The sequence below is a fragment of the Hypanus sabinus genome, chromosome 14, assembly GCF_030144855.1.
Source record: "Hypanus sabinus isolate sHypSab1 chromosome 14, sHypSab1.hap1, whole genome shotgun sequence".
Classification (NCBI taxonomy): domain Eukaryota; kingdom Metazoa; phylum Chordata; class Chondrichthyes; order Myliobatiformes; family Dasyatidae; genus Hypanus; species Hypanus sabinus.
In genome coordinates, this window is record NC_082719.1 from 49,506,114 (window position 1) to 49,530,233 (window position 24,120).

General features: G+C 39.8%; 1 protein-coding gene across 1 annotated transcript in view; it reads right to left on the minus strand.

Annotated features, from left to right (window-relative positions):
- Positions 1–23,817, minus strand: part of LOC132404723 (gamma-aminobutyric acid receptor subunit alpha-2) — a 176,960-nt gene extending 153,143 nt beyond the window's left edge. The window contains exons 1-2 of the mRNA XM_059989127.1: positions 23,580–23,817; positions 22,834–22,923 (exon numbers count right to left, since the gene is read on the minus strand). Of these exons, the coding sequence (XP_059845110.1) occupies positions 22,834–22,913 (80 nt within the window). The 5' untranslated portion in view covers positions 22,914–22,923; positions 23,580–23,817. The remainder of the gene's footprint in view (positions 1–22,833; positions 22,924–23,579) is intronic.
- Positions 23,818–24,120: the final 303 nt, after the last annotated feature.

The following is a 24,120-nucleotide window of genomic DNA, read 5'->3' on the forward strand; positions in this document are numbered from 1 at the left end:
CCATTTAACTAATTACATGACTTAATATACTAACTGGCTGCACCAGGGATGATTTGGTGTGATATATTAAAGGAGGGGTGAATACTTATGCAATCAATTAGTGTTTTATATTTGTAATTAATTTAAAATCACTTTGTAGATATTATTTCACTTTGACACGAAAGAGTCTTTTTCTGTTGAACAATCAGAAAAGCCAAATTAAATATAACATGAAAACTTCCGAGAAGGAAGGCGGGATGAATACTTTTATAGGCACTGTAGACGTGCTCAATGGTTGGGATGGTTTCACCCGTGACGTACTGGGCCAAATCCACTACCTCTTGTTGGATTTTCCAAAGACATTGGCACTCCCATACCAGGCCATAATGCAGCTAGTCAATACACTTCCACTACACATCTATAGAAGTTCGTCTCAAGGTTTCTGATGTCATGCCCAATCTCTGCAGCCTTTTAAGGAAGTAGAGGCACTGTCATGCTTGCTTTGCATTTCCAATACACAAATGTAAAGGGGAATGAAATAATTATTACCCCAGATCCCATGCAGCAAAAAAAAATTCAGAATAAGATTTAAAAAAAAACACAAGAATTAAAAAGACAAAATAAACATAAATGCACAAGACAGCTTATATACAGATTGATTGTATGTCCATAAAGTGATACTAGGCATGTCTGTACATGAGATGACTGACAGGAAATGATAAAGTAGTGGTGGTGGGCAGATTAGTGAAAGGAGGTGTTGCTCAGCCTTACTGCTTGGGGAAAGTAACTGTTTTTGAGTCTGGTGGTCCTGGCGTAGATATTACTGGTTCTGATTGGAGTGAGCAAAACAGTCCATGAATAGGGTGGATGGGATCTTCATTTTGTTACTGGCCCTTTTCTGGCCCTATACTTCATCTGCTATGTTCTTGCCCAACCATTTAGTTGGTTGAAGTTTAAGCCCCAATTAAAATGTTACTACTAATTGTAGGCTGCAAATTTAAGAAAATAAATTGGGGCTTTGGAAAGATGGCAGACTCTACAAGATGGTGTCAAAAATGAGGGACTTCAGCTTAGTACAGACACCAGAGAATAACTCCATAGAGCAGAGAAGATTAAGTAGAGAGTTAATGGAGATGTTTAGAATAGAGGGTCTTTGAAAGAGTAGGCAAAAAGATTTGATTTTTCTGAACAGTGAGTTAGTAATCAGGAGTTATCAATTCAATACAACTGGTAGAAAAAACCAGGAGAAACAAAGCATGCTTAAAAAAAAGTTATCATCTGGAGTTAACTTTCTAATTAAGTGGTAGAGCAGATTCAATAGTTAGTTTCCAAATCAAATTGGATACATGATTAAAAAATAATTATGAAGAGCTATTAAGAGGAAGAACATAGGACTTATTGAGTAATTATTTCAAAAAATTGTTAAGGAATTATCAAATGAATGGCTGCTTTCTGAACCAGTTGATATGGTGAATTTAGATCTTCCGTAAGGGATTATTAAACAAAATTTGAGTGCAAAATGCCGGGATGAATTGAGAGTTGATTGACAGACTAGGAATAAACAGGTAATTTTGGTGTTAGAAGTTGGTGGAATAACCCAGTAGTTGATTTTAGAGCCCCAGCTTTTCACACCTGGCTTCACCCATCACCTTCCAGCTAGCCTTTTTTCCCTCCCCCCCCCCCCCCACCTTCTAATTCAGGCATCTTCCCCTTTCCTTCTCAGCCCTAAATAAGGGTCTCAACCCAAAATGTTGACATCCTATTCATTTCCAAGTGTTATATACATTTAAAGTCTACGTTGAATACAAAACTATGTGAGTGTCAGCTGGTAAGTGGCAAAAGGCTTCAGTGGCATAAAAACAAATTAAATATAAAGGCAAATTTGGCAGATGATTACAAGTTAGAATAAATGATGCAAGGTCATCTACTTTGGTAGAGGAGAAATCAAGACAATGTACTTTTCATAAAATGATGAAAGATCAAAAGACATTGGTGTCCAGGGGAACTGGCTGTCCATGTACACAAATCACTACAGTGTGCAAACAATCAGGAAGGTAAACATTATATTGGACAGTGGCTTTCAGTTCCAATTATACTTGGCCTTGGATTCATTTAGAATATTGTGTACTGGTCTGGTCTCTCAGCTCAAGTAAGGATATACTTGCAACAGAGAATGTGCTGCAAAGCTTCTCCAGATTAATCCCTAGGATTGCAAGTTCATTGTCTGAGAAGATTACGCCATCTTGAGTTTAGAAACATAGAAAACCTACAGCACAATACAGGCCCTTCAGCTCACAATGCTGTGCCAAACATGTACTTATTTTAGAATTTACCTAGGGTATAGAAACAAGTTTAGTAAAATGAGGAGCAGTAAATTTATGTGATGTAGTATGGCAGATTCAAGAATTATGCTTTTCACAGCCCAGACATCTAGATAAGATGTGAGACATTCCAAACAGAGTTAAATAGATATTTCTTCATCCAAAGGGTGGTGAAGCTTTGGAAATTGCCACCTAATGACTCTGGCGGAGCCATTCAAAATGGTAATTAAAACTGTTTTGGATTTTGAGAGAATCAAAGGGTTGCTACTGAGGTCAAAAATTGTTAACAAAATTATCCAGGAACAAGGAGCTGAATGATCTTTTTTTGCCTGCTTCTGATGTTGACTTCTATTGACTAAAATTCTAGATCATAAAACTCCTATTCTTGGTAACACATAACAAAATGTTGGAGGAATTCAACAGGCCCAGGCAGCATCAACGGAAGAAAGTACAGCTGATGTTTCGGGCCCTAAAGGTTTTGACCTGAAACGTCCACTATACCTTTTTCCCCTATAGATGTTGCCTAGCCTGTTCGGTTCCTCATGTTATATATGAAGACAAATGCAAAGAGCCTATTGAAAAAGCTCTGCCAGTTCTTTACAAACTGAAAGTCACACACAAACCACTCTGTCCAGTAGACAGTAGAAAATCACTATTATTGACATCAAAGTGAGGCTGGATTTTTATTTATTTATTTATTTTTTACACAGCTCTGTCTCAGAAAGTGTTACTATTAAGGAATAGAAATAGGAATAGGACATTTGGCCTTTCAAGCCTGTTCCATTGGTCTATAAAATTGTGGGTTATCTGACCTTGGCATCAGTTCCACTTTTATTCATGTTTTCCATAATCCTTGATTTCCATCTCCATCCTGAATTAGTTCAATAACTTAACCTACATAGTTTGCTATCCCTTTTATAATTAGTAAGGCCTAGCAAGGCAGCAAGACCCTACTTAACAGTTTTCATTTTTCAGGATTGGATGAACACAGACATTGTCAGCATTTATTGATCATTATTAATTGCCAAAGGAGCTTACTAGGTCATACAAGCTGAGCCATGTTTAACAGTCCATCACATTGGGACTGGAGTCTCATGCAATAAACTGGATAAAAAGGCATGATTAATGTCTCCAAAGATGAGGGTCATGCGGATTTTCTCAATAATCCAATTACTAGCACTCTAGATATGAACCAAATTTCAGTTTCACAGATACAGCGGCAGTATTTGAATTTACATCTATAAATTGTTACTCCAGTCCTCTGATTACCACTCAATTAATTAACTTGCTGTCGCATTTTCACAATTTTGAAGGGTCTTCAACCTGAAATGTTTTTGGCTCCACAGATGCCGTCAGACCTAATGTGAATTTCCAGCCATTTTTTTTGTCAGAGCAAGCTTCACCATCAAAGCAGTGTCCATTATTAAAGACGTCCAGCACCTAGGGCATGCCCTTTTCTCACTGTTACCATCAGGTAGGAGATACAAAAGCCTGAAGGCACACACTCAGTGATTCAGGAACAACTTCTTCCCCTCTGTCATCCGATTCCTGAATGGACTTCGAAGCTTTGGACACTACCTCACTTTTTTTAATATACAGTATTTCTGTTTTTGCACATTTTTAATAATCTATTCAATATACTTAATTGATTTACCTGTTTATTAATTACTATTTTTTTCTCTCTCTACTAGATTACGTATTGCATTGAACTGCTGCTACTAAGTTAACAAATTTCACGCCACATGCTGGTGATAATAGACCGGATTCTAATTCTGAAGTTCAGATATTCATCTCAGTCAACAGTCAACCCTGGAAGAAGATTTTCAATGCTTCTGAAGCATTGAAAATTATATAAATTAATGAAAAAATTAACAAAAAGAATCTTACAAATTTTTTAAAACTTTCAAAACAGTCAACTCAATTTAACTTAGTAACTTCTCTGGAGACGGGATATATTACATAAATTCATCAGAAAATATAAATTCATCTGGCTGAGCCTGCATGAAGTACATAATTCTCCTTGAGTTTCCCCAGGTGCTCCAGATCATTTCCACATCCCAAATAACTTATGGTATGTTAGCTGGCTAATGTAAATCACTCCTAGTGTTGGTAGGTAGTGTGATACTCAGGGTAGAGTTGTTAGGTAAATGAAGTGGAATAGGTTATAGGGAAAGTAGTACAGTGAATAGGATTGATGGAATTCCTGTAAGAACTGCCAGACTTGAATCAGAATCAAGTTTAATATTACTGGCATATATCATGAAATTTATTAACTTTGCGGCAGCAGTATAATGTAATACATGATAATATATAAAAAAACTGAATTACAGTAAGCGTATATTTGTATGTTAAATAGCTAAGATAAGTACAGCTTTCCCCCACCATCCGAAGATACAGAGTTCCTATGAAATGGTTTGTAAGCCAGAATGGCGTAAAGTGAAGAAGCAATTACTGTTTATTTATATAGAAAAAATTTGTGAGGGTTCGCTGACCAAAAAGATAATCTACCAAATCATGCCAAATAGCACATAAAACCTAAAATAACAACACAGTGTAAAAGCAGAAATGATAGGATAAATATAGCCTATATAAAGTAGAAATAATGTATGTACAGTGTAGTATCACTTACCAGAATTGGGAAGACAGTGAGCACACTGATGATGGTGTGTTAGGCTGAGTCAGAGGTTGGGGTAGTGGGATACTGGGGTGTCATCTCATCATTGTCTGTTTCCATCAGGGCAGGCAGCTCATCATCTTCTATGTCTGCCTGCCTCGATGTCGAAGGTCGAGGTTCGTCATCTGCTGTGGCTGATATGGAAGGCTTAAAAAATGACAATATGCTTGACTGCTTAGCCTCGCGCATTTTTCTATCATACAGTTCTTTGTAAGCACTCAAACCATCCTGCAAATATGCCCTAAACCTACGTATCCTTTCAAAATTAAAGTTGTACTTTTCTTCAATCATTGCAGCGTTGTCAATCGCAGCGAAAATCTCATACAGTTGCTTCACGTTCAGTTCCCAGATTACTTCACTTTTGGTCCGTTTGCTACTGTGTTCAGTTTCGATTGTTATCGTTTCCTCTTCCAATTGTATCAGCTCTTCATCTATCAGTTCTTGATCATGGGATGCCAAAACCTCTTCAACATCATCTTCGTCAACTTCCACAGGCCAAACTCACTTTGTCATTACTTCATTCACGATGATCGAAACACTTAATTGTGTCTAGTTTTACGCTAAGTGGAACACCCTTACGAGCCCTTTTAGGCTTCTCTGATATCTTAGAACTCCCCTTGCTGACGGATGCACAAAGTAAATCAACATAAAGCACAGATGCTCACAGGCACGTGTTTAAGCAATGTCGGCTAGAATGCAGTTCCGGGGGAGGAGCTTGGCGCTGCCTTTTCTCGTAACAGTGAAAACACCTTCTGTTAGCGAAAACAGGTAACTAATGTAGGTTTCTCGTAACAGCAAGGTGTTGTAAAGCAAACGCTCGAAAAACGGGGGACACCTGCAGCACAAAAACAGAATTTTTTAAAAAAACTAGTGAGGTAGTGTTCATGGGTTCAATGTCCATTCGGAAATCTGATGGCAGAGGGGAAGAAGCTGTTCCTGAATCGCTCAGTGTGTGCCTTCAGGCATCTGTACTTCCTTCCTGATGGGAACAATGAGAAGAGGGCATGCCCTGGGTGGTGAGGATCCTTGATGATGGAAGCCACTTTTCTGAGGCACCACTCCTTGAAGATATCTTGGATGCTATAGAAGCTAGAACCCATGATGGAGCTGACTAATTTTATAATTCTCTGCAGCTTGCTTCAATCCTCAATCCTGTGCAGTAGCCACCCCCAGCGCCCTCCCGCATTCATACCATACAGTGATGCAGATGGTCAGAATACTGTCCACGGTACATCAGCACAAGTTTGAGTGTGTTAGGTGACAAACCAAATCCCCACAAACTCCTAATGAAATACATCCTCTGTCTTTTCTTCTTTATTGTTGCATCGATATATTGGGACCAGGCTAGATTCTCAGACATATATACACCCAGGAACTTGAAATTACTCACTCTCCACTTCTAATCCCTCTTTGAGGATTGGTTTGTGTTCCCTCGTCTTATCCTTTCTGAAGTCCACAATCAGCTCTTTGGTCTTACTGATGTTGAGTGTGACACCAATCAACCAGCTGGTATATCTTGCCTTCTCATCACCATTTGAGATAATGTCAACAATGGTTGTATCATCAGCAATTTTAAACTATGCCTAGATGCAAGTCATGGATTTAGAGAGAGTACAGCAGTGAGCTAAGCACACATCTCTCAGGTGCGCCAATGTTGACTGTCAGCAAGGTGGAGAGGTTCTTACCAATCTGCACAGGTTGTGGTCTTCCGGTTAGGAAGTCAAGAATCCAGTTGTAGAGGAAGGTACAGAGGCCCAGGTTCTGTAGTTTTTCCATCAGGACTGATGGTGTTAAACGCCGAGCTCAAGTCAATGAACAGCATCCTGACATATCTATATTGTCCAGGTAATCCAAGGCCACGTCAAGGATCATTTAGATCATGGCTGCTGTAGACCTACTATGGCGATAGAAAAATTGCAGTAGGTCCAGGTCCTTGCTGAGACAAGAGTTGATTCTACCCATGATCAACATCTTAAAGCATTTCATCACCGTAGATGTGAGCTCTACTGGACGATAGTCATTAAGGCAGCTCATACTACTCTTCTTGGCCACTGGTATAATTGCTGCCCTTTTGACGCATGTGGAAACTTCCAACCATAGTAATGAGAGATTGAAAATATTTTTCAAAACCCTGCCCAGTTGGTTGGCACAGGTTTTCAGAGCATTACCAGGTACTTCATCACAACCTGTCACCTTGCAAGGGTTCACTGTCCTGAAAGACAGACAGCCTGACGTCAGCTTCTGAGACAGAGATCACAGGATCGCTGGGTGCTGCAGGGATCCTCACAACTGTAGTTTTATTCTCACTTTCAAAGAGTATAAAAAGCTTTGAGCTCATCTAGTAGTGAAGTTTCACTGTCATTCCTTATGTTTGGTCTCGTTTTGTAGGAAGTAATGTCCTGAAAACCCTTCCTGAGCTGACATGCATCCGACCTCGCCTCCGGACTCCAGGCTTAGGAATTGTTTCTTAGCTTTCAAAATAGCCCTCCACAAGTCATATCTGTTTTTTTTGTACAAAACTGCATCACCAGACTTAAATGCCCCAGGTCTAGCCCTCAGCAGACTATGAACCTCCTGGTTTATCCACAGCTCTTGGTTTGAGAATGTACCACAAGTTTTCATAGGTACATACTGATTCACACAGGTTTTAATGAAGTCAATGACAACTATGGCATACTCATCCAGACTCAAAGATGAATCCCTGAATACAGTCCAGTCCACCGATTCAAAGCAGTCCTGTAGGTTGTCCTGTGCTTTCCTTCTCCAAACATTCTTGGTCCTCACTACTGGTGCTGCAGTCTTCAGTCTCCACCTATACTTAGGTAGTAGAAGTACAGCCAGGTGACCAGACTTTCCAAAGTATGGGTGTGGAATAGCATGGTAAGCACTCGTGATCTTAGTGTAACAGTGGTGTAACTGGTACTGCAAGTGATTTGTTGATAATAAATTATTTAGAGACGTTTTCAAGCTGGCCTGGTTAAAATGATGGGTAAGGCACCAAGATATGCTGTTTCATGCCTGTTGATTGCTTCACACAGTTCATCTAGAGCCTGTCTGACATTGGCCCGAGATAGATAATACAGCATTACAAAAATGATCACTGAAATCTCCCACGGCAGGTAAAATGAATGACTCTTAATTGCGAGGTAATCGAGGTCTGGTAAACAGAAGTGAGAAAGCACCGTTACGTTTGATGAGCAAAATATCCTCCGTCTAAGAAATCATAAATTGAATTTCGGTTTATTGTCATTTAGAAACCACAACTGCAATGCAGTTAAAAAATGAAACAACGTTCCTCCAGAATAATATCACAAAAGCACACGACAAAACAGACTACAACAGAAAATCCAATTAATGTTTGGCAATCCCCAAATCCAGAGTCCGGAGAGGCTGCTACATATTAATATCGCGCTACCATCTTAGCGCGTTCCTGGAAAGGAGCTCCAATTCCACCAGACAAAACAAGACTACCCAGACACACCAAGTCAGGAGACCAACTCTACCACCCAACAAACCAAAAACTAAAGCTACAAGACCTACACAAAACCACAGTTACAACATATAGTTACAACAGTGCAAACAATACCATAATTGATTAAAAAAAGACCATGGGCACAGTAAAAATAGTCCAAAGATGTTAAAAGACTACAAGTTCAAAAGAAACCACCACACGGTTTCCACAAGTCCTCAGGGTCCCGATAGACTCGTCATCCCACGCAGGCGGCAGAAGGGAATACCCCCGCTATGGACTTACACGGAGCCGCCAGACTCAGACTCGCCAACGCAGCATAGTGAAAGCGCTGCCAGACCCAACCTCGCAGGCGCAGCACACAGTGAAAGCACCCCGACTGCAGCATGCTCCGAATCCGTTGAACCTCTGAGCCTCCAGCACAACCTCTCTGAGCACCATCCTCTACCGAGCGCACTACGACGCCCCCACCACCGGCAACGCAACCCCGAAGACTGGGGGCCTGTTCTTCCCAGCAGAGACCCGGACCACACAACAGCAGCAGCAACGAAGGTCTTCCTGGAGATTTCCAGATGTTCCTCTGTGCTCCCATGTCTGTTTTTCATCAGATTAGGATTGTGCACGGCACTCCCACTTGACAAATAACAGTTGCCAACTTCGGAGAGGCTGCTGCAAACTGCGTCGCACCGCCATCTTGGATATAAAGTATGGTAATACAAAATAAATAATTCTCATGCGTTATGGTTTCTCCTCTTCACTGAAACAAACAGACTTGCTCCTTCTGTAGAGAGAGCTACGGATGGTGGTCAACCCAAGAGTAAAGTCCAGAATGCACTTGGCCTCAGACTCAAACGAAATCCAAGGCGAAATCACAAACAGTGGTACTAGAAATGGAACTCTTAAGATTGAGCACTGAGTGCTCATCGTAAGGCCTTTAAGTAGCAACTTTTCTATGAAGGAGTGAGGCAGACAAAAATTAGCAGCTGAAGTCTTAAAGGGACAGTGGAGCTAACCATACTCTATGGAATTGGAGCACTGAAATTTAGATACCTGCCGTTGTTTAGTCAGCACCCCCCACCACTGGTGGTACCTGAGAGCCCAGGGTAATCAGGATGGTTAAGGTAGGGTCCAGGATGTCCTGTGAAGGAATCCAGACTCTTTCTTCTGAGCCATATCTCTCCCAATCCACAAGGAAATGCCTTTACCTAAAACAATGCAGGTGTCCAAAAGTCACCAGACTGTGTAGGTGAGTTGTCCCTCAACAATTCTGAGGTGGAGAAGTTTAGGAACCAGATCAGAGGGTCTGGCATTCAAGGGCTCGAAGCAGGATATATGGAACATGGGGTGAGTCTGCATGGTGGGCAGGAGTTGGAGATGATTGGTAACTGGGCTGATGCACCACAGGATTTTGAACAGACTGAAATAACAAAAGGCCAATTTTCTGGATCCAACCTACATGGAGAGTTCTCTAGTTGAGAGCCAGCCGACTGAACGGAAAGAAGTACTGATCCTGCGGTTGGCCTGGTCTTGCTGTTGCCCCAAGTTGGCCAACAATGTCTCTCTCACTTTAACCCATTTCTCGTGACATCTCTGGACCAGTTGGTCCATTGATGCAACCCTCACCTTCCTCTTTGTGTTCCAGGTACAGTGAAGGATGGAACCCAAATTGGCATTTGAAAGGGGACGTCATGATAAATGAATGCTTAAGTGTATTGTGCACAAACTCGGCCCAGATCAGGTTGTCAAACCAGATGGTAGAGCTCCACAAGACAAGACATTTTTGTGGTTGTTCCATAACACAAATGTTTGGATCCCTCCAATCAGTGCCTCCACTCCTTCAGTGCCAGTTTAACAAACAACAATTCCTGATTCCCAGTGCCAATTTGCCTCTGCAGGTGAAAGACATCTTGAATAGAAAGTGCAAAGATGGAACTTGTGGTGTCAGGCCGGTTGTTGGGACAAAACAGCCTGTAGTGCCATGTCAGACATGTCAATTTCCAACACAAAAGGCAAGTCCAGGTCTGGTGGAACTAGGATGGATGCGGATGTGAATCTTCATTATAGCTCTGCAAAAGCTACCTTGGCCTCCAGGGACTAGTGGAAGCAGCCAGTCCAATTCCACACAGTCTAGTTCTTATCAAAGTCAGTTTGTAGATTGCCATAAGTCACAACAAACCCAAGGAAGGAGACTGTGGACACATGCAATCAACTCTTCTTGAGCTTGATGAATAGTTGATTCTCAAGAAGCAGCTGGGCATTTAGATGAATGGACTGGGAGAAGATGAGTATTTCGTAAGTAGGCTAAGACAACATCTCTTGGAGCACATCACTGAAATACCACTGGAGCATTTGCTAACCTGAAAGGCATAACCCAGTATACATAGTGGCCCATAGGTGTGTCAAAAGCTGGTTTCCATTTATCTCCCTCATAAATGTGGATAAGACTGGAGGCACTACGGAGGTCCAATTTGGTAAATACCATAGCTCCCTGGAGAATCTCAAAGACCATGTTATTGAAAGGGAGAGGGTACCGGTTTTTAACAGAGATCATATTTAGCCCCATACAGTCTGTGCAGGGCCTTAGCCCACCATCTTTCTTGACAATGAAGAAAAACCCAACCACACCAGGAGATGTGGATGGCTGAATAAACTCAGACTCCAGAGATTCTTGGATGTAGTCCTCCATGGCTTTTCCCTCTAGGGCTGATAGAGAGCAGAGCAGTCCCCCGAGCAGAACAAGTACTCTGTAGCAGATCGATAGTGTAACAGAGGTGCCGGTGAGGTGGGAGTGTGGAGGCCTTTTACTTGCTGAAGACCTCCAAGCAAGAACATTACAAGTCTGATTATTCTGGAGGTATTCTAGACAAATCAGATGAACTGGAGTCAGAGGTCGAGCATTTAACAGGTAATTCAGGAGGCACATCGGAGGTTGTCTCAAAGGTATTTCAGGAGGTAACTCAGAATATGTCTTGGGCCCCTGTTGGAGGCATTTCATTTTGCACTGGTTTGACCCAGCCCAAACTGATGCCAGGTAGTCCAGCTGACTCTCAGATCGTGGGTTGATCCAGAGTGAGTGGTATTTCTGGGGAGCTGGAGATTGATTTCACCTGCTGGCCAATCCTGAACTTGAGCAGGGATGTTTGGTGGTTGATCTGCCCCAGCACCAAAGGCCTCCCAGCCCCAGGGCCTTGGCAACAAGCCACTGACTGAGACACAAAAGAGGATTTTCAATCTTCTGGCCAGTCTGAGGCCCAAAAAAAAGAAAAGAAAAAAATCCCCACTGCACTGGAGTCAATAAAGGCGTCTAGAGAACTTTTTTCGGCTCCCATGAAAGCGACGTGGGGCTCGTGGCTCTGGAAGGAGCCACACTGAGATTAAGGCTAGCAACCATCACAACTCTCCCTAGGATGGTTCTGGGAGCTTCCAGAAGTTTGTCCAGCCTCTCCACAGAAAATGAAGCACATCTCCCTCATTCTTCTCTCTCTTTCAGCTCAACAGCGCCTTGTCTGGCCTATTTACATATGCTCCTCAGAGGCTGGAATTGGCAGCAGCCAAGAACGAGTTCTAGCCTGGGAAATAGGAGAGGTTGGAGGATAGTCAGGGGAGAAGCTCTTTGGAATAATCACTTTCATCTATGTCTTCTCCCTTCCAGTGGCCAGTCATCAAGTCAAATTGCCAGGTCCATGGATCTAGTAGTACTTCCATATTCCAACCGTTCTCTGCAGCCAAGGCTCGAAATTCAATAGGACAATGGGCCACAGATTGATTCCCCTGAATCACAAGTTGAAGAGCTTTAGCACTGACCCGTGTCCTCCGGTGGGGTGATAGAGCACCCTCCTCAAAGTCTCTGAATAGAGGTCTGCACTGGCACAGATCGGTGAATCCTTCTCCTACAACGCAGTGGCCCAGGCAAGGGCTCTTCCTCCAAGAAGTAAAATGATATAGGCTACCTTACTGCGTTCCCATAGGAACCTGGGTGGTTGTAACTTGAAGGCCGAGACACATTGTACCAAGAAACCTCTGTATATTTCAGGTCACTGTCATACCACTTGGGAGCCAACAGATACAGCAATGCCTCATGAGTATTGACAGAGTTTCCAACTAGAATATATCCAAAACTGGCAGCCACGCTGGCTGAACTCAGGTTCTGCCACCAGAGTCAGAGTTTCTAGAGTGGGGAGGATCTCCTACAGCATGTTGTCATATCAGGCTAGAATTGCTCCCTGGTAGGCCAATGCGGTTCACAGCCATTCACACTCAGTGGGGTTCACCATGGCTCAATCGTGCTGTAACAAGAGAGCTGTGGATGGTGGTATACCCAAGTGCAGGGTAAAGTCTGTAAGTTAACTCAGACTCAAAATAAACAAGCCAACACAAACAAAATATAAAGGTGAAACCACAAACAGCAGTACTACAAATGGAACTCTTATGATTAAGCACTGAGTGCTCAGCACAAGACCTTTAAGTACGGACTTTCCATGAAGGAATGTGACAGGCAATAACTGACAGTCTGAGTCTTAAAGGGACAGCAGCAGCTGACCATACTCTGGGGAACTGGAGTACTGAAACTTGGATGACTGCCACTGTTCAGTCGGGTTTATGACACCTCCATCCCTGGTGTAAGTGGATGTTGTTCCCATTCTTGCAGATTGCCCAGTGAACGTGTAAGCAAAATGCAACTTGGCACATTCATGCAGGAGTTCCCAACTAGCTCCTGGCATTGAAGTAGCAATTATCAGCAGATTGGTGGGAAACTGTGGGTACTTCTCAACTGCAGCACGGTTAGCATAACACTTTATCATGCTAGCTGTAAGATTGGGGTTTAATTCCGTCACTGTTTGTAAGGAGTTTGTGACCACGTGGGTTTCCTTCAGGTGTTCCAAAAACATGCAAGTCTGGGTTAGTAAGTTGGGTATGCCATTTAGGCCCCAGAAGTATGGTGACACTAGTGGGCTGCCCCCAACACACCTTGAACTGCGTTAGTCATTGATGCAAACAACAGATTTCATTGTATGTTTCAATGTGCTGTACAAGTGACTATTAAAATAATCTTTAACATCCAGCATCATTTATTTTAGTGTGCCTCTGACTTCGATTGCCTACATAAAAATACGCTGGAATACAGATCCATTGCAACCAATGAGACAGGATGCTTTGATACCCATTCTCAACTATAATTTGGCCAGCCAAAATCAACAGACTGCTACTTAAAAAGATTTGAGAACCCCCAAGCATCGTGCTTATTACTTTTGACCTTCCGATCACCCAAGATACAACTGTTATTACGAAATGACCTCCAATTTTTATTTGCATCACAAAATTTTGAAGTCAAAATAAAATTCATAAAATCCAAGTGTGTTAATTTGCTGCATACATTAGTCAACAATAAACTACTGAACATGCATTATTTATATTGATGAAAGAAGAACTCTTCAGGAAATTAGTTATATGCATCCAAGAGACTACTGACATTTACAATTCACTCCTCTGTGCTTGCTCATAACATTATCTGATCTGAATGTATGGTTGAGACCTTTTATACATAATGGAAGGCAATTACCAGTACTGACCTATACATAGTGTGGCATGCAAACAAAAATTTGTATTTATTGATATGCAAGAGATGCATTGAGTCAGGATGAATCAACAAGCCTAGATAGTTCGATCATGTACTGCCCATCACCTCCTAAGAATTAATTATTAATTCATTACAGAAACGATAGCTAAATACATCAAGCCTCTCCTTCTGCTGTTCTTAGCAGGCCAAGTCGTTTTTTTTCTATCCCAACCTATCTGTGATTCAAGTTCGACTAAAAATCAGCAAATTGATATGGTTAAAAAGAGGCATATACACACAAAATCTTTACTAATTTGATTGTGAGTTATATAAGGCATTGCTACTTCCTGTAAGGAATCACTAATTATTGATAAAAATGTTTGAATACAATCCATAACAATACTTCACGTATTATCTAAAAACTTATATTCGACTACTAACAGCAAATACATGGCTCTACATGCTGTAAAAATAACTGGCATAGAAAAGACAAATAAAAATAAATAATGCTTATAAAAGTTTAAACAGAATTAAAATGTTCAAAACTGCTGTATCAAGACTCAACCTCTCCAATATGCATTCTAATGTTCCAGTCACTATTCCTTCTAGAATTGCTCAAAACAGATCAGTAAACTCCATCAAAATATGCTGGAATCACCCCATGTTTAAATCTAATTCATTAGAAATTAAAATTTCACTTGGAATAAGTAGCCAACAATAAATATTCCAAAAGACCAGAGGAAATCTTGGCCTCTAATTATAAACAGCAGTCCCTTAATTTATACACATTAAACCACTTCAACTGCTTTAAAGCTCCAGGTCATTCTAAAATGGTTCTGTTTTCTTCCAGTTTCCTTTTAGCTTCCTTGAACTTAATGTCAAAAATACCTCTTGTAGAGATGAAAAATCATTGGTCACTTGTTAACTGTGTAACATTTTTCGCAACACGAGTTTTTCAGAAGTTTAATAAAATTTTGGTCAATAATTTCTTTTAAAAGCACTCAGCAAAAAATATCCTTAAAAATGAAGATATTTGAGCAGTAATACCTTATTAATTTCTTAAAGATATCAACCATTTAAATAAATGCACGACGAAGGCTTAAACTTCTGTGCAGTTTAAAAGAACTATCAATTTCACAGTTTGCTTTTTTAAGAAAACTATGATCATATGTATGTATATGTATATCATATGCCAAACAAACCAGCTATCTAATTTGACCAGCTATAACTTTCAATGAAATGTCAATGAAAGGTACTGCCAAATATTATCAGCTAAATTGTCATGGGATTAGAACAGAAGAATAAAAAAGCGAGTTCAGATAATTCTGTTTTATGTATTACTTTCTGGATTTGTATGAATTTAACCATTATTTTCTGAAACAAATCTGGTTGATGTAAAAGGTACTAATTCAACTGAAAGGCTAACTGGAAAAAAATGCCATTGCTCAAAACTGTATTTTGTAATGAGTCGATAAACTCATTGTGAATACGTTCGCAAGTATAAATTTGCTGTGCAAATATACCACTCCCCAAATGAAATATGCACTGGTATGGGCATCTTACACAATTTTTTTTTTAAAACACAGATTTGTGAAGTAAATACTAACTAAAATAAATAAATGACAATTTAAAAATGCTATTTGAAGAATGGCAGCAACAATTTTAGAAAATAAAAGCATAAAAAACATACACAAAGGAAACAATGCCTTGGATTCTGTGGTTAGCTTTGAAGGAAGGATGCTGGCCAACAAGAGGAAAACGTGCACAATGGTCCAGTAACCCATGAGGAGTAGACTTCCACCTTCTATTACTAGCTGACAGCTTTCAGGTATCAAACAACAGTGAGCAGCCAGCTCAAAGAGTTCCCACAAGCATCAAAAAGTGAAAAGACATATTTTAAAACATCTTACAAATGACAAAATAATGAGTAGAACATACAAGACTAAGGTAGAAGCTGAAATATCAAAAATGACCCTTTAAATGTATTTTTATTTTCCTAAAGAAGCCGGAATACTTGAAACATTCACCAAGCAGAATGAAAAAACACAAAAAAATATTTTTTGCTATGATCCATCTTGACTTATTTTACAGCTCCCTATTATCACAAAAGTCAGTCTTCATTCCACATTACATGAAGAGATGGCCAAGTCTATTAGATACCAAAATGCTAACCAGACTAAACCACAACTGCAATGTGGAAAATGCAATCAGAAATAGTCACATCTCTAGCCAAGCTGTTCCAATAGTTACTGCATAGGTATTTACCCAAAATTAAGATTTGCCTAATTATGGCCTGTCACACAAAGAGCAGGACAAATTCAATCCAACCAATTCATGTCCAGTCTACTTTCAAACATCAACAAGCTAATGGAAGGATTTAGGTGTGATCAAGAGTGCTATTAAGCTGACTTAACCATTAAAAACTGACTCCATTAGGCTCCGTTTCATTAGTACCATATAGCTCCTGGCTTCATTATAACTGTGAAATAAAAAGACAAAAGAACTAGATTCCATAAGTGAAATGAGAGTGATTGCCCATGGCAATAAAACAGCAATTAACTAAGTGCAACAAACACTAAGGAACCTTAGTAAAACCTTAGTCAATGAGAACAATTCATACCACGTACAGGAAAATTGCTGCAGATTATGGAAATCAATCATCCCAATCCAATTGTTCCAGGCCCAATCATTTCTGCAATAACCTATTTATCATTAAAAGAGATTATGGTAATTGACGATTACACCTTGTTCAATACCATTCTCAGCTACTCAGAAAATAAAGCAGCATATGAATGTTTCCAGAAAGATCTAATCAACATGTTTGCACAAATCAGTAAGTGACAAGTAATATTTGCAACTTATAGGAACTGTTCAATTACCATCTTGGGTCAGTCTCAATACCTACTCTTGATGTTCAAGGGTACAACCATCAAGTTCTATATGATCCAAACAAAGCGACTGCTCAGAAACTTAACCAGCCACATAAATGTTATGGCTACAAGAACATCTAGAATATAGGCCACCTTGCACCAAATGACTCCCCCGTTGTGGGCCTATTGTGATGGTAAGCAAATTGGATCCAAGTCGCTTCTCAGGCAGAAGCTGATAAGTTTCATCACCCACCTCTCAAAGTACTTCATCACAGTGAATGTAAGTGCTACTGGACAATAGTCATTGAGGCAAAGCTATAAGTACACCCTGTTTGAAGCCGGTGGGTACCTCAGACTGCCGAAACGAGAGGCTAAAAATATTGGTGAACACTCCAGCCAGTTGATCAGTACAGGGCTTTAGTACTTGGCCAGGTACATCACCTGGGCTGGATGTTTTCTGTGGAGGATGTTTTCTCCTGAAGGATGCTCTTGCATTAGCCTCAGAGGCTGAAATCACAGGCTGTGGTAGTTTGTGAAGGTTGTATGCATGCTTGAAGTATCTATATGCTACAGGAAATACAGATAGGGAAGAAAGTACCAGACACAGCACAATCTAGCAGTCACGGGCATTGCATGGTGTGTGATCAAAATGTAGTTTTCAAAAAAGACTGAAATTTTCAAAAGCAGTTGCTTTACCAACTTGCTTAAGTGTTGTAAGTGAAGTAAATCATAATTACAATCAATTTGTTTCCAATCAAACCTTAAAAATACTTTTGTAAAACAATTAAACCACGAAATAGTCAATAACTAACACAATTCCAAGTCAGATGCAGAAGATATCGCTTAATGCTGGCTCCACTGGAGAATCAATTAATGCTCCTTCAATTATACTTTAAATTTAGAGAGAAAAAAAGATATCCGCTTAGCCCAGAGAGAATCATTCATTTCAAACAATAGCTCATGAAGTAGGATATTCATTGAATTAACCTAGGTAACCATTAGGACCACAAGATACAACTGTGGTCAAAACAGTACCATTTCCCAAGGAATCCTGTCTCTCTTTAAATAATGATAACACTGTCTCGTGTGCTACACCACCTTCCTCAAATAGAACAATCCCTAAATACTTGATGCTACACACATCACCTATTGATCATGGCATCTTATGCATCACCAATTCTTCAAAGATTCTGATAATTGGGGACATAACTGTATCCTGTCATAATTATTTTTGAGAACAGAATCATTCTCTAGCTTTTTGTGAATGTTGACTTGGCAGCCCTGGGCAATTTTCACTTTTTTTTTTAAATAACTAAATGCAGGAAATGTTGAGCAGAGAAAATTGAATAGAAAATAGACTGTAATACTACTTCATCCAGTTATACATGTGCTCTTTACAATTGCTATACAAAATATAAGGTTAAATAACAGGTTCAATTTTTTGCACTGATTTTCAGGATTCATGTGCTCAATATGGATATCATTTACAGTCACATCCACTGTATTTAGTGAGGAATTATGGGCAACCGTTAGCAAATTGTACAAAAGGAATCTAATCAAAAAGTTTAAAATATCCTACTCTATAAATGTGAAATTCAAGTATTTACTTTCAATAATTCATTGATGATGATCCTCTATTTATTACTGGACACTAGTGAGGGCTATCCTTCCTGGGAGACTGAGAAATTCAAATTCTGGCTTCATTTTATGACATTTGTAGCTTTTCCCCTTTATAAGACTAGTTCGCTACACCTACTGAAACTGTCCAATTATATTTACTATATGTTGCAAGACTTATTTAGAAAAATAGAGGGCTATAGGTAACCCTAGGTAATTTCTACTGTAAGGACATGTTCAGCACAGCTTTGTGGGCTGAAGGGCCTGTATTATGCTGTAGGTTTTCTATGTTTCTATGACTTAACTAAGCCCATGTCATAGTTCTAAGCATACTTTTAATAAAAATGATAACCTCCATGACCCTGAACAACTCAGAATCAGATTTATTATCACCGGCATGTGACATGAAATTTGTTAACTTACCAGAAAGAGAAAAAATAATAATAAAACATAATAATAAACAAGTAAATCAATTACATATATCAAATAGATTAAAAGCGTGCAAAAACAGGAATACTGTATATTTTTAAAAAAGGTAGGTAGTGTCCAAAGATTCAATGTCCATTTAGGAATCGGATTGCAGAGGGGAAGAAGCTGTTCCTGAATCACTAAGTGTTTGCCTTCAGGCTTCTGTACCTCCTACCTGATTATAACAATGAGAAAAGGGCATGCTCTGGGTGCTGGAGGTCCTCAATAATGGACACTGCCTTTCCCAGACACTGCTCCCTATAAGATGGAGCTGACTAGACTTACAACCTTCTGCAGCTTCTTTCGGTCCTATGCAGTAGCCCCTCCATACCAAACAGTGATGCAGCCTGTCAGAATTTTCTCCATGGTACAACCATAGAAGTTTGAGTGTATTTATTAACATGCCAAATCTCTTCAATCTTCTAACAAGATATAGCCACTGCCTTGCCTGCTGTATAACTACTGTACACTGAAATGTTGGAACCAAGTTAGATCCTCAGAGGTCTTGACACCCAGCAACTTTCACTGTATACAAAATACACTTGGGATGCAATACCTTTCCTTCAATTTTAATGTTATATTTTCGGAGCAGGTGGAAGTACTTAATATAACATGTAGAAATAATGTTTTCTTTTCCTCTCACATGAATCTGCTACAAATGCAAAATGTGTTTCATAAGGATTATACTGCATGCTTACAACATCCACTCTAAGTTGCATCTCATATACAAATGTTCCTAAAAATGACAGGCACTTGTTCATTTTAAAAGCAGAGTTCAAAGTTATCTATTTGCATTCACTGACAACTTACTTAATCACTTTAATTAACAATACTTGATTTGACCAATTCAGGTGGTTTGCAACGTATCAATTCATCTCAAGGGAATTATATCTTTCAAAGCCATATATAGAGGAAGGCACACACGAGGAAATCTGCAGATGCTGGAAATTCAAACAACAACACACACAAAATGCTGGTAGAACACAGCAAGCCAGGTAGCATCTATAGGGAGAAGCGAAGTCGACGTCTCGGCCTGAAACATCGACATCGCTTCTCCCTATAGATGTTGCCTAGCCTGCTGTGTTCTACCAGCATTTTGTGTGTTGTTATAGATGAAGGCACCAGATATCATACAAAATGACTTTTTGCTCAGTGACATTCTATGGAGAGCATATAATTTTGAGAAAATACACCAATTATCAAGTGCCTTTATAATAAACAATATAAAGTTAAACTGTAAAATATAGACAGACTATTTCTTTAAAACTAATTTAAAAGAGATACTTGCAGGATTATGTTTGCACAGTTTTTGTTAACCCTACTACCTCACATTCTATGAATGCACACTACTGCAAATGCCAGTGTTACATTGACAAGTTAAGAATCTGGATAAGTTTAATAATGATGCTTTTGCAATATTTGTAAATCTTGTCATATTAATAATAATGACAATCTCCTTTGAAGCTGATTCATAAAAAGATTAAAGGAATAAAGAATGGAGACTGCTGCTTGTAAAAATATTAATGCATGTTAAGATACAAGCTTGCTTCACCTACAGATTTGGTGCAAGGATGCCCCAAGTCAAGCATAACAAAACAGCACTGTTCCATATGTTAGCCATTTTAGTTCCTAGCATTAAGCATTTTGAATACTCTAACATTATTTTGCAAGTTCTATTCTAATACTTTGAATAACTTTTAAGCTGATTATGCACTGATTACATTACATATGTTGCAAAATTTATAGCAAAACTTAAATGAGTCTGTTTAACATGAACTAAGACCAGGATTATTCTCCAAATGTTTTAACTGGGTTTTAATGAAGATTTTTTTTGCCTTTCAGCAGCAATGCAAATAACAAACTCAGAGAGAAATCATTTTACATACTTAACAAATCTATACAAGTGATAACTGATTTAACATCATAAGCCTTGCCACCATGAAACATCTAACAATTCCAGTTCTGCAGTTCTGAAAATATATGCCTTCCAAGGCACTGACATGTCTTTGAACTTCATACACCAAAACTGCATTGTTTCATAATCCACATTAGATGTTAAAATATAAAGTTACTGTAAAAACACATCTCCAATAATGATACACATACAAATTTCACTGTGATATATAATATACAGCAACTTAGTCTGCAAGTCGAAAAATCAACCAGCTGAAAACTTTATATGCGTAACTTTTGCACAAGCTTAGTTTATCAAATAGAATGTAATAACACTGTTTACCAAACTAGGTTGTCATGACAAATGCAATGTATTCTCTAAACCCTAACAGGGTAATCTTTTTTTTTAAAAAAACTACATTTAGCTAAATTTACAGGTACCTCAAGTACCATACACTAGCAGATGTTTTAGAATTCTGATTTAGAATGAGGCAACAACACCAAGAGTAGATCTTTCTAAACTTACAAGTCTAAAAATTAAAACAGGACAAATTAAGGATAATGAAATGTCAGTGTAGGTAAAGGAGGTATCAATTGGCCTACAAACCATAGATGTAATATTCCAGCAGTATTATCTATTTTTCTAAAAAAGTCAAACTCAAAGGCATTTTACAAGAAAATATTAAAAGCTGTTTGAACCTTACAGCAAGATTGGCTTTTTAAACCCCAATGTCTAAAGGAATACAGGATGTACCAAAAGCACTTAATTTTTTCCTTTAGATATACAATCCCTAACAGGAATTCTTGACCCATTATTTAGTAAAACAGTAGTCATGCTGTAGCTCCAAGAATAAAATTATATTTAATACTATTTTAGCACAGGTTCAAATAAATTCATCAAGAAAACCTACAATGTTTTTATGAAGGAATAAAACTAGCTGAATGACTGACTACTGCCAAATGTAGGATCAATGCTTCTCAGCCTACGTAAAAACATCAACACTAGCTCAAGTACAAAATGTAATTCTAATAGGTTCTTGAAAATGTTTTAATAAAGCATCTTCTAGAAAAGGTTTTGACATGTGACCAATGAAATTATTTTTCCTTAACCATTCAATTTTTTTAACAAGCTATCATATAATTAAACTGTGAGTGCCTTGCTCACTCAAATGAAAGTGTTTTTCTGCTGAAGTTGTCTGCTGACTCCACCTAGAGGTTTTAAATCTGTTGCAACTCTTTCTGAAAGTGAGTAAAGTGAAATATCACCTGATTTGTCTATAAAACTACAAATAATAAGAGTATTTAGTCATTAGCTTGATTAAGTTTACATTTTTCCACCAATGCCTTTATCCAACCCTAAGGGTTATATCCCCAGCCATAATAAAATAAAAATTTTCCATACCACAGCACTAAGTATAGCTTTTTACCTTAAATCCAAAGTGTTCTCATAATGAAAACATAACCAACAGTCTGTTGTAATTCACAGTGAAATACATTCTAATTGTCTTCCTGGAAGCCAATATAATATTTTGATTGTTTTTACTTTTTAATACCAGATATATTTGACATGAAATGGTGATTTTGCATAGAAGCACAACCCAAGTTCTCAATGTATATCTACAGATTTCAGCATATTTTTTGATCAGCAATAGCTTTGATCAATAGCTTTTATCTAAAGCATATAATGTGCAATGGAGAAATTCAGCTGCTTAGGTGACATTATGGCCTTATGCCCACAATCACATTAACATTTTCAATAAGCATATTGGAGATTGAAGAAGCAAACCGTTCCAGTGAATGCAAAGGCATTTAAACAAGGATTTATTTCAGATTTTCGTGGTGTAAAGAAACACTACACACCTACTGTTCATACTTCTGATAATTGCTTAAAACAAACTGAGCAGATTTTTCCTGCCTGACACAAATTTACAAAAAGGTTTTACAGAAAGCAGTGAGTGAAAACTGTTCAATATTCATCTACTCACCCTGCTAGCCAAGAGACCACCAACACCAGACTAATAAGGGCAGAAGGCAGAAATTTGTTCATGGTCAGAATTCTCTTCATGACTGGTCCTCTAAAACAAAGTTAAAACACAACACAGCTAAAGCAGAAGGTAAATGTTAAGACTGCATAAACCTCTACAAGTGTCGGAATCGTGCTCCGTAGTTTTCCCTGACTTAAGAACCAAACAGTAATTGATGTGACAAAACCAATTATTAGCATTATTAAGTTGCATGGTCCAACGAAGTACAGGTGTGTGTTTGTTACGTCTCGCTGCATTCAGAATAATTAGGAACGTGCATTTTCAATCAGATGCTGCAAATCATATTTCCATATGCGGATATATCAACCCCCCCCCCCCCACCACCCACCCCAGTAGCTCACACTATTTTGGGTCACACATCCGATTCCAGAATCAGAGTGAAGAGGCCAGTGATAGCGGCCACAGACTTTAGGACATTTTGCAAGCTTCACTTCACGACTGATGCCATCGGCAATACAATTCATTTGAAAACCATTAGACGGGGTCCAGATGCAAAACCAGAAATAAGAAGCTGGACTGTTGCAGTTGGGGTTGCAGCGAAGCCCGGGTTGCAAGGGGCGAGCATGCGGCGGGCGGGAGGCATTTCGTCGGAGCTGAGAGTTTGCTCCCCTTTCGGGATTGCTCGTGTGAGGAGCGGGCAGCAGGCTCCACGTCAAGAACGCGGTGGAGCGCTTGCATCTTCTTACCTGGGGGTGCCCGAGGGCTGGGGGGGGAGGGGAGGGGGAGAGAGGGCGAGAGAGAGAGCGGGGCGGGGAAAGGGAGGAGGTTGTCTCCCGCTGAAGTGATCGGCACCCGGAATCCGCGCCAACCCAACAGCCAGCCCTGAGACGCCAAAGTTGCCTTTGCTCCGAGTGAGCTGCTGCTGCTGCCGGGCGACAGTGCTGTGCGAGCCCGTCCGCGCGCCCGCGCGCGTGCTCGCCCCGGCCCGGCTGCCGGGGACGCGCGGCTGCGCGCGGGCGGGGAGCGCGCCTCTCTGCTGACACATCCTCCGGAATATCCGAGTGACGGGTGGACACTCAGCTTGCAGGCTGCGTCAAACTGCCGATAGATCGGCGCTCTGAGGCCCGAGTGCGAGAAGGAATTACCCAACCTGGCGCAATGCAACATTACATACCCTTCTTCCTCATCCTCTCCAGGAATGTTACAAAATAAAACCCGCTCCATGTCGAGCCAGTGGTAAAGCAAATACCCCCCCCCCCCATCCAAAATATATTCGTCCCCGGCTTG